Source organism: Anguilla anguilla, chromosome 15 (genome assembly GCF_013347855.1).
Source record: "Anguilla anguilla isolate fAngAng1 chromosome 15, fAngAng1.pri, whole genome shotgun sequence".
NCBI lineage: Eukaryota > Metazoa > Chordata > Actinopteri > Anguilliformes > Anguillidae > Anguilla > Anguilla anguilla.
The window spans coordinates 3,447,490-3,459,534 of NC_049215.1; the positions used below are offsets into that span (position 1 = coordinate 3,447,490).

The 12,045-nt window shown below is 40.9% G+C and overlaps 1 protein-coding gene across 2 annotated transcripts in view; it reads right to left on the reverse strand.

Moving 5' to 3' along the window:
• LOC118214274 (potassium voltage-gated channel subfamily H member 7-like) overlaps positions 1 to 4,776 on the reverse strand; it is a 58,352-nt gene extending 53,576 nt beyond the window's left edge. For both annotated transcript variants that reach the window (XM_035394122.1, XM_035394121.1), the window contains exons 1-2: positions 4,279 to 4,776; positions 3,289 to 3,519 (exon numbers count right to left, since the gene is read on the reverse strand). In XM_035394122.1, coding sequence (XP_035250013.1) covers positions 3,289 to 3,519; positions 4,279 to 4,354 — 307 coding nt within the window. In that variant the 5' untranslated portion in view covers positions 4,355 to 4,776. The remainder of the gene's footprint in view (positions 1 to 3,288; positions 3,520 to 4,278) is intronic.
• Between the last annotated feature and the right edge of the window lie 7,269 nt (positions 4,777 to 12,045).

The window sequence follows — 12,045 nt, forward strand, 5'->3', positions numbered from 1 at the left end:
CCCCCCCCGTTTTCGCCCCAAATGTCCATTGTCCAATTGCATAATGGTTTTAATAGCTGTGGAATTGCAACGGCTTCTGGAACATTCCATTATCAAGTCGAAAAAATTAAATTAAACCCAGAGACAGAATGTCTTTTTCGATAATCATAAACGTGAGGAAGCGCAACTGGATTCACCATAAAATGAAATAAATGAAACAATGTACCATGCACGCTGAAGCAGTAAGAATCCTAGAATAATGTTGAATGTAACTACAGTCATCCTGTGGCTTCACAGAGCGTGGCATGCATACTATTTGTATCTTACAACACAAAATAACTTCATAAAATAACATTGTAAAAATGTCTGTAAGGCTAGGTACATATTACATGATTTGACGATATACTATATGACCAAAAGTATCCAGAGACCCCTTGGACTGAGGCTGTTTTTCATGGTTGGGGCTAGGCCCCTTAGTACCAGTGAAGGCAAATCATGAGGCTACAGCATACCTTCTAGTTGATTCTGTGCTTCCCCAACAGTTTGGGGAAGGCCTTGTCATGTTTCAGCATGACAATGCCCCCAGGCACACAGTGAGGTCCATATAGAAATGGTTTTGTCAAGAACGGTGTGGAAGAACTTGATGGGCCTGCACAGAGCCCTGACCTCAACCCCATCCAATACCTTTAGGATCATTTGGAAAGCCAACTGCGAGCCAGGCCTAATCACCCAATCAGTTCCAGACCTCACTAATGTTCTTCTGGCTGAATGGAAGCAAATCCCTGCAGCAATGCACCAACATCTAGTATAAAGCCTTCTTAGAAGAGTAGAGTTTGTGGTAGCAGCAAAAGTGGACCGACTCCATATCAATGCCCATAATTTTGTATGAGATGTTGGATGTCAGGTGCCCACATACTTTTGGCCATGTAGTGTATTAGTGAATTTTAAAATGGTTTTAAAATTTAACCTTTACGTCTGTATACCATCTATAAATAGACGGATGCGCAGTTCACCAAAGCACAAGAAGGAATCTGAATCTATTGATTCTTTGAAATCTTGTTCTGTTGAGGAAGGACCTCATACATGTAAAACACTACGGTCATTCCTCTTTGACACGGAATAAAAAGATCCCGGATGAAACAGCCCCGACTGCAAAAACAGCAACTACAGAACATCTGAAGGCTGATCTGAGATCAGTCTGAACGCAGCTCATCCACTCCCCTCTGTCTGAGGGGCCCCGAGGAATATCAGGCATTGGGTACTAATCCATTATCGCTGTAATACAGGGCTGTATGCAGGACGTGCAGGTGAGCTGCTGTGTACTGCACACAAGAAGATCGGAGGTAGCATAATCTGCACAAGTCTCCACGCTGTCTGTAAAGCACACACACACTCACATACAAACACACACACACACTCACATACAAACACACATGCACACACACATACTCTCACTCACACACACGCACACATACAAACACACATGCACACACACATACTCTCACTCACACACACGCTCACATACAAACACACACACTCACACACACACCAGCACACACGCTCTCACTCACACACTCACACACATGCACACACATACTCTCACTCACACACACGCTCACTCGATCACACACACACACACATACTGACTCTCTCTCACACACACACACACACACACCTATACATGCGTACACACACTCACACACTCTCTAACTCACACACATACTCACTCACTCACTCACTCACACACACATACACTCATTCACTAACTCACTCACTCACACACACATGAACACATACACATACGCACACACACGGACACACACACGCACGCACAGTAAAAACAAATTAGGCACCAAAAAGTTGTCAAATCAAAACTGCCACTGAAGTGCAAGCTGAAGTAATTTGCAATTAGCAATGTGTTCCCAATGTTAGAGGCATTAGAGGCAAGTAGCACAATGCAGAATGACTTGAGCATTCAAACACTGATTTTGGAACAATACGAGAACTGCAGGACACAATGTGCATCGAATTAAAGACTGATCGCTGGGACAAGAAACAAATAAAACACATTTTAACTGTCTTGAAACAAGGAAAAACGTCTTTTTAATAATGATTTCAAAAGCAGGATAATATTTCTCTGAGTAGCATTAACCGTTCTCGTGAAACCCACTGTGATTAAAGTGCGATGCTCAGGCCTCTGCGGTCGTACCTGCCACTCCACTGATTTCCCTGTTATGCAATAGTAGTGACTGTCACCACCCTAAAGATCACCGCCGCTTCTTCTGTCTCCCCTTGTGAATGTGACATATGATACAACTGATTAAATAAAACATTCTCCACGCAATGCAACGTAACTAGCCCAATGTATATGAGCTGTGGCGTGAAGCCATGGTTGTGCATTTGCCTACATAAGCTATACAATACCAGAAATGCTAGCAGTTGCTTTTCCCCCCCACTGCTATAAGATCACTGTGAATAAATAAATCCATGAATAACCAACTATGCCTACGGCCATGTTTTCCAACCAGTGTGCCACATCGCGCTAGTGTGCCAAGAGAGTTTACCAGGGGTTTTTTCAAATTCCACCACAACTGAACGTTTGTGTGACATTTAATACATTTTTACTGGTCAATGGCATAATAGTATGCCTTAGAATTTGTTTTGATTATAAAGAAGTGTGTCTTCACAGAAAAAATGTCGGGAAACAATGGTCTAAGGGGCCAAACTAGTTGAACCAAAGTTTGCTTATCATTTTTCAATCAGCTTTATAATGTTTACCAGTTATTAATTTGTTCACTTTCCAAATTAGCCCTGAAGCAAAAGAGTGTATGGAAGTGAAGCTGCCCTGAGTGTTGACATTGAATGTCCCCCACATTATTTCATAGCTAGGGCCGATCTCTCCATAAGTATATCAGCAGTGCAAATTGCTGATCACTGCCTACATGTAGGCAGATTAGTGTTTTATATTACATTAGATGCAAACAACAATTAACTGCTGATTTTACTGCGCAGATGTAGTGGAAAATTACTGCACTGCAAAATATTTCAAGGTGGCCTTCATCTGAATCTTCAGTTCTTCATACTTCTTCAGTATGAACAGTATGAAGAAGTATGTAGAACTGAAAGTCCGTTGTTCGCCTGACTCAAGATTTTAAGGCTGACAGGTTACTCTGTATTTTAAGTAGAGCCGGCTTTGAAATTCATACGGCGTGTCATTTTGGTGCGTCCTCCTGGTCGCGATCTCACACCACGGGCGTCGGTGCGCACGTTCACAAGAGTAGCGCGCGCAGTAATCCAGCACGGACTCACCATCCTTGCGATGATAGGTAATTTCCACCCGCCTTTCCTCTGAGCCCAGCAGAGCTTGGGCCATCTGGGCGATGGCGTGCCGTTTGGTGTGCTGTCCGTGGAGAAAGTCACAGGTGCACGGCTTCTGCATGACGTCTGGTCTGGAGTAACCAGTCATCTCGCAAAAGCCATCATTGCAGTAGATGATCGCACAGTTCTGGACTCTAGCATTGGCTATTATGAATTTCTTATCTGCAAAACAGACAAGATAGCTGCAGTTCTTTTCTCAATTTCACTGTTATGTATTATTATTATTGTTATTATTATTATTATTGTTATTATTATTATTATTATCATCATCATCATCATCATCATTATTATTATTAACAAAACAGTTTTCATCACAATCATAATAACGGAAAAAATATGATAATATATTCCATTAAATAGACTGGAATTCGGTTTACAGTTCAACACTTTTCTCGATATCGATAGACAATACAACTGCTCAAAACTATAACAATACATTCTAAACTTACCATACTGTTTACATATAGACATATCGTCATCCTTTCACTCAGTCAGTGCTTGCAAATGATGTGTGCATACTCTTGGACGACTCGAAGAGCATGTGTCTATATGCATGTATGCAACTACATGGGGAACATATTTATTAAAAGAGCACAGCACTATCTACATTAAAAGATCTATCCGTAATTTCGCGAGGACGTAGTGTTTTTCATTTGCCTAATCCTCAACTCATTCTTTTAACCGCGTTTTCGTACGAATGTTGCAGATATTGTTATTTTATTATGTACAGTACAAGGACACGCATTCTGTCTCTACATTTCACCTTACTAACTGTACCCAGCCACATACTCCGCAAGTTGCTTTAGAGTGAAAAAACTCTATAGATCGTACAATAATTGCCATGCCACTTCCCCGTTCAAATAAAACCAATGCTTCAAGCAGCTCGCGGTGCTGAAATCTCCATGGATGAAAAATACTTACTTTGTCCTTCGAATTTCCGTATTATGACGCCGAGAAATGTATTTTGTGGAGCAACGTGACCTCTCCGAACAGGCATGATTGAAAAATATCCCCAGTTATAGTAGTAACAAGCTTCTGCCGAACAGCTTTTCTTCAGTTACAAACGTTGTAGCCTTACGATATCCCTTTTGTCACAAGTCATCCTCGGAGCACGTGAAGTCCCCACTTTCATGACCTCTTCCCATTTAATTGGTGACCGCTCGTGTCAGGGCGCAAAACCCAGCCTTTGAAACACCACTCTGTCAATACGATGGGGAAAAATAAGGAGCCGGGGGGAAAAAGTCGAGTCAAATTTTTGTTTGACTAACATTGCAAATTGCACCGATGGTGGGTACGATCTTTCTGGTTTCCGGAACGATGTGGCGGTAGTGAATGGAAGACTGAATTTGATCAGCAAAGGGAGTGACGTTACCCCTCAGGGTTTAGCAACAGCACCGCGCTCAGCTCCAGCACCTAGGGCAAGGCTCGGCGAGTGCTAGGGAAAAGCCTTTGCACGGGCGCAGTTAATACGGATGAGTTGCTACGCTCAAAACAAAACACGTGCATAAATTTTCCACGCCAACGCTGGGGCTGGATCTTCAAGTGCACAGAACTGGATATTCACGTATACCGAACTCCCGAGGAACTGGATACTAAACGCTTAAATTACAACAGCTGTTTATGACATAATACTTTTGAACCGCAGCATTATATTTGAACTCCTCAACGGCCACATCACGCTTGAATTTGAGCATTAGTATGTATGAGCCCTCTAGAGAGGTGACTTGTCCATGGTGCTGAAGTCTATGGGCTAGCAGTTGTTCTAACCGCTGTCGTCTGTTGCAATGTTGCCCCACTTAAAAAAATAAAAAATAAAATATCGGGCGGGGGAGGGGGTCATAACTAAATAATAAAATAATAACAATGGTGAACAAATATTTATATTTTACTATTATTATTTTGATTTCACAGAAAACATTTTAAAAGTCACGTTTAAGTAAACGTAATGTAAATATTCTGAATGGGTTTTAAATTGAAATGACACTAAGCCGCACGTGCCTAATGCGGTTAGCTTATATATGAATTACAAGCGAGCAGCATGGAGGCTGGGTAAAAATGCAAATATGATGTAGAATAGAAAGCCTACTGCTTTGAAACATCTGTCTCTGTATTTCTCCAAGACCTCATCGGCCATCTGCTCATTTGAGAAAAAAAGTGGTATAGAACAAAACAAATAGATACATACATGAATAAATAACTTCAGGGAGATCTGTGGAATTTCAATTTAAATATGTAAACACAATCAAATATTTGATAGTCTTCGTCACTGCATGACGAACTGCCTCAGTATAAGTTCCCTGAGTTTCACACATCTTAAATGAGAGTGTTCTCAGAATAGTTTAATAAGCCGAAACAGCAAGGGGCAAATGCCTTTCATGCGAATTAACCTTTTCAAATTAGGGTTCGTGAACGAGTAGATAAATGCTTGTTAAGGACTTTTAAAGCACGAACAGCTAGACTAAAGTAGTCTTTTTAATAAATGATCTTTGTTAATACATTAAGACCCCATCAGATGTGTGCAATTATTGTTGATAATGTCAAATTAATCGTTTCCGGATTCACCATTTTAAACAAGTGAATGCAAAATCAGTTCAAAAATGCTTTTTATAGCAATTCGTCTGCAGATAATTTAAACTTTTTGAACATGACAGAACCGATAAAACGATGAAGCCGCTAATCAGTTTGCCACTCATCCACAATAGTATCTTACCTCAAAGCGGAATTTGCAGAATAGCGTGAAGTGGACAGAACCTTCTTTCCAGTGCAAAGTGCAACAAATGCAAATTTCATCTTTAAAACGAAAAACTGATAAGTCACAGACAAACTAAGAGACGAAAGTGTTGACAGCTGTGGAGTATAATAAAATGTAAATTGTATGTATACAGAATACAAATAGTATCAATAGCTGTTGTTTCTTGTCACACAGGCTTGAATAAATGTGTATTTTCAGAACATAAACAATTGTGTCATGAACTTTCTCAGAGAGCACAAGCAATAATTGCTTATTAATGCAATACATCCGAGCAGACTTTAGGGGACACTTCCCTGCCAGACCCGTCAACTGTACAACTGTAAAATGTATATGTTGAACTATGAAGTTTACTAAATTGTTTTGTGGTTTTCATATGGCAAAAGTAAATGTACAATATAATACTGGACACTGCTTTAAGGTCTACTACAACCAAAGTTTTTTTCCCTTTAAAATCCACACCTATTCAAATACGTGCGCCAGGTTCTGTTTCACATTTGAATAGGCAAAGTACGCCCCTTAGTCATCCACGGCCGTTTTACCACGTGCCCTCCATTACAGCATATAGCATTACATTCCATCATTAGTCACTGCATGCATGTACTGGCACCCTTGATACTGAGCAAAAAGGCTGTATAAAATAAACAACAGGTAATGGGCTATATTATATGCTGACATAATTGGATAATTATATTCTTTCATTCTGATACAAATGCTCAGAGAAAACATTTTTTAACAAGTAATACTTTTATTTCCCAAAAAGATACACTATAGGTGTCAAAGGTCACCTTCCATTCACAAGGACCAAACTGCTTGAATTGTCTTCTACAATGTTTTATGAGACTGATGATCATATTGACCATATTGATGATCATACTGACCGTTCCTCCATACAAAATCTTTCAGATTCCTCCAGATCCATTGGCCTGCACTTGTGGACTGCCCTCTTCAGTTCAAACCTCAAATCAGGTTCAAGTCCTGGAGGCTGAATTGGCCATTGCAAAACAGAAATTTTGTGGTGAGTTAACCTTTTGTTGGTAGGCGGTGGGCAGGTATACAGAGTGAAATGGTGAAATATTTTGGAGTATTTTGTAATACTTGATGTAACGGAATTGTTTTGCATCTAAGGGTCTGGGGGCACTTTTTAAAGTCAACGGGGCCACAAACCCCATCAAAAAACTACAGTAAGGCCCGAGACATTTTGGCCAAAAGTCTAGTTTATTCAAAGGACATAAATAAATTGGCTGAACATTAGGATTTAAAAATATGAAATATACTGACTCCCAAGAAGGTGGTATTCGCCCCCATTTTAAGTGCTCCGTACGGGGGAAACCATCTCCTCTGGAGGCCGCAAATCCTTGGAGGGTGGGGTGGAAAATAAACACTAAAAAATTTAGTTTAGTAATGAAATTACTTTCAACAGCATCTGCACCTGCCCACAGTATTTTAAAATAGGTATGTGTAAAATAAGTATTTAAAATCACACAACAACAGCATTTTGTTTATATTTCTGAGTAGCGTCACAAGTCACATAGGAGGTCTTTAACAAAATGGCCACGGATCCGGTTGCAGAAATCCTCGCCGAATGCGGACAGAATGTTAAATTCGAGACTGAGCGAGACGGCGACAGAGAAATGGCATGGGGGAGGAGGACGCATTATGTGCAAATTGGACAGGCATGCCTAAGCGGTGACACATTGCACTCCTGCTTTTTTTCCATTCGCTGCTGAGGGGATGGCAGATATCCGAGGCAAGATTCACCACGCAGATGGAAAAAGAGCCCAATCATCGTTCCTTCCTCGCCGTCGTGCTCATCAGCACATATTCATGCACAGCATTGCATGTAAATCACTTTTTTAAAACACAAATTTGGTGCCCGACGTGGGGCTGCACGTATCCAATTCCCATTGTAGTTTGGAGCAGTGCAGTTACCCGCAACCATGGCCACATTCGTGCGCAAACACCGCTGCCGATTCAGGAGCGTAGACATCCGCAGTTATGCTCCGAAACACGTGATGTCGCCAACTGCTTCATTTCACACTGCAGGTTACAGGAAGATCTTTCATATGTGGCATTGCCATGCTGTCCACGAGGTCCGCCCGACCAGTGGGGGTCACTAGATATTGATGAGAAGCGGACCCCTAGCAGCCTGAACCCACCCATGCCCTGGGCAAGGCAACTGAGAATTGTGCATCGCCCTACGGAGCTACCAGCCACAGTAGGCACTTGCATGGTCCAGATTTGATCCGAGACTGTGGGCATATTTCCATTTAGACTTCTGTGTAACATTGCGATGCATCACGTTTGTGGATATTTCCATGCTACATTTGGTTAGAAACTCGAATTTCTCACTCACAGATCAACTCTGTGTTTACAAAACAATATATTTACAGTATGTGTCGACAGCATTTTATCATACTGCACACACATTTTAACCAAATAATATGTTTGGGTGTCACATGTTTTGAAGACAATAGATCCATATTCACACCATCTCTGACAGGACAAGCCGAATCGTTCAGGTATTTCCTACATCGACAATGACCTAACTAACAAGGAACAAGAATATTGGGTAACATTCTGGTGGAATTCTCTTTGTTTATTAGATAGCATCATGGCTAAAACATTACTATAAGGTGTTTTCCAAAGTTCCAAGTTCAAAAAAGATTCTGTCAAACTCAAAGAACAGAATGTTCCATATATATATATATATATATATATATATATATATATATATATATATTGTGTACATACTAACTAGTTACTGATGATCCCTGATGAATATAATTTAAAAAGAAATACAATGCAGGGCATGTCTTGACAACATTTCCAGAATGTCATTTTTAACAGAATAACGGTGCGCAATTCAAGCAAAACGTAAAAGCTCAACATGCTAAGCTGAACATCCAAAGTATATATAAGCAAAAATCCATGTGCCTTGAAAACAGTGTTCCAGTGACATCAAGAAACCCAGAGAAGATTTACAAGTTAGGAGCACTTACCCAAAAGTTCTGACACTGTTTGGGGAGCCAATATTTATTAACTAGATATACAGCAGATCTATAGATACCTGGGGCTATATTCACAAAACATGTTGTGGCTAAAAGTAGCTCCTAATTTGCCAATTCTTGGAGAAACTGTTAAAAATAACTGTTAATAATAATAGCCGTGTCAGTCATAACTACTGGACTCCCCAGTCATTGGTCTAAGAGTAATTCACAAAGCATTTTAGCATTGAAACCAGCTTCTAATTATGCAAAAAGTTAGCGGTAGTCAAAGAGGACTCCTGAGTCACTAAGACCAGATCACATATGGTAATGGAAATGGCCACTTCCAGCAGTCCATCCCATAATCAGGTCAATATTTACATCTAATAACATTGAGATTTAAAAATGGTATCTCCCCAGTCTTGTAGGTATTATGATTATAGTAAAATGGAAAGTACAAGTTGCCATGCTTTTGAAGTATTCATGTTGTCATGCTTCCTTCTTGGCTTTTGAAGTGATCCCTACCCCAAATTCCCTGTCATTAATGGTCTTTCTTTCATGAGCCACTTGGGCAAGAAGCAAAAGCTGTTCTCGTGTCCAGAGTGGTTTTGATTTTAATTTGCAGGGCAATGCAGTGTCACACTTGTTGCTGTCAGACATGCCCATTCTAGCCTAATAATTAAATAACTGTTTAAATACATATCTGTTAATTAATTTACAAGTTGTCAGACACATAAGACAATTAGCCAAATATACACTTGACTAGTCAGTAGCTTATGTTAAATCAGCAATACTCAGCCTATATTTGTATTTAAAAACCTGTATTTCAATATGGCAATATTCTATTCTATGAATATTTCTACAATGAATTTGCTGTCACAGACCCATCCCCTATCAACCAATCACTGTGGGCATAGGAAGTAAGCTCATTCATAAAATACTACGTCACCCATAGCAACGAGGTCAACCCCACCCTTTCTGTGAGCTTAAGAGTTTTCCCCATTCCTTCCAGACCCATAAGTTGGTCTCAGCAGTTTTGTGAATAAATTTTAAGAGGAAACTCTTAGAAACTCTTGGAGCCACATTGGAAAACTCTTAGTGGTAAAATGAAATGTTTTATGAATACAGCCTACAGATTTTTGATGGTGTAAGCCAGTGATTTAAGAGAAATATTTTTCACTTGTCACAAATTGACTTTTTAAGGTAAAATGAGACATTGAAATTGAATCTAACTCTACAGGCAATTATAGAATTTGTAGACTGATCACCGGACTGTCTGCCTCAATATCTGTCACCCTGAGACTGCCGCTAGAGATGAAAACAAGTTATTTTTGTTCATCGTTCACTTTTATTTTGCCCAACTGCAGTCCCAGCAAAACAAACATTGTAAATGACAGTGATACGTGTACAAATTATATTGGTATTGCTTTCCCTCACAAACACCCACACACACGCACATGCACGTGCACACAAACACAGGCACACACACATACACACACTCGCACACACGCACACAAACACAGGCACACACACACCTACACACACACTCACACAAACACACACACACACACACACGCACACACATGCATAAGTGTTTCATATAACAACGCAAGATTGTAGTGCTTAGATTTGAATACTGTCATGTTGGGTAGACCACAGTGTCTTCCTGTGTCTTCCTGCACATCTTATTCCAGCTTGTGCCTCACAGGCTGACAGCGTTCCTGTGATGAACAGAAAGCGAGAGGCATATAATGGTCCAGCCCACCTGAGTATCACGGGATGGATGCTGCTGTGCGTTCGCGTCTGACTGGTAGGTGGGAGCACGTAAGGACACGCACAGCATCATTCCTGTGTCTTTTCACGTGCACGAGCACGCGCACGCTCTTTCTCACACCTTCATCCAATTACCGTATGCCTGCTAAGCAACGCTGACAGGAATGGTTCGCTTCATTCAAACCGTGCATTTCAATATCAGGGTGAGTCGAACTGAGCCATTCAGCAGATTTGGCTAAATAATCACTTGACCTCCACTGAGCAGCTTTCATTGCAGAGCAATGGCCGCTGACAACTCAGCAAGAGATGGCTGCAGAGAAGAATGATTACATCATTTCCACTCGGTTGAGATTTCCATCTCTTGTAAAAGGTTTTTCGGGAAACAATGTTTGATAGCACAGAAACCTCTTAACCCAGTCTACTGGTTTATTTTATACAAAAAAAATTATTTTCTGACTTTTAATTCCATCGCTTGGATTTAGAAAAAAAAGAAAACCTAACGATGCATAAGATCATAGCGTATTATTAAAATATAATTATATATCACATAATTAAATGCATATTGTAATGTATTTACATACACTTTCACAGTAATACACATTTTCCCTACAAGACAAAAAAGAAGGTGAATCCACAAGACTTAATTTGTACCTACAGTATATGTCACGTGGGCCTGTTTCTGGCCAATCACGTAGCCTTATTTTGTCACTATATGGAGCCATTTAACAGCCGTAGATGGGGGGGGGGGGGGGTCAGTTTAATCTGCATCTCATGGGCGGAGCGTGCTCTCCTCTGTCCTCTGGAGGGGACGGTCCCGTACTCCCACGCGGCGCAGCGCGATTAGGGCCACCCCTCAGAGGGAACGAAGCGAGGAGCTTACCCCCTCCGTTAAACCTCCAGACCATTACCGCCCCGGCCCGGGAGTAATCCGCACCTCCCGTCCCACAAAGCGAAAACACAGAGCTTGCCCCAGATTAACGAGCACACAAAACCATCTGCCCAAAGCACGGGAAAAACAATACGAGCCATGCCTGAGTTCACACCCGTTCTTACGATTAGGATTAATTTGCTTAGTTTGTGTTTTTGTCCGTGCTACGCCTACATTCACAAGCATGTCCGTTTCTACAGCTCAGGGTTCACAGAAGCCTTGTTAAGTAATGAAGGGTACAGCAGAAAGGT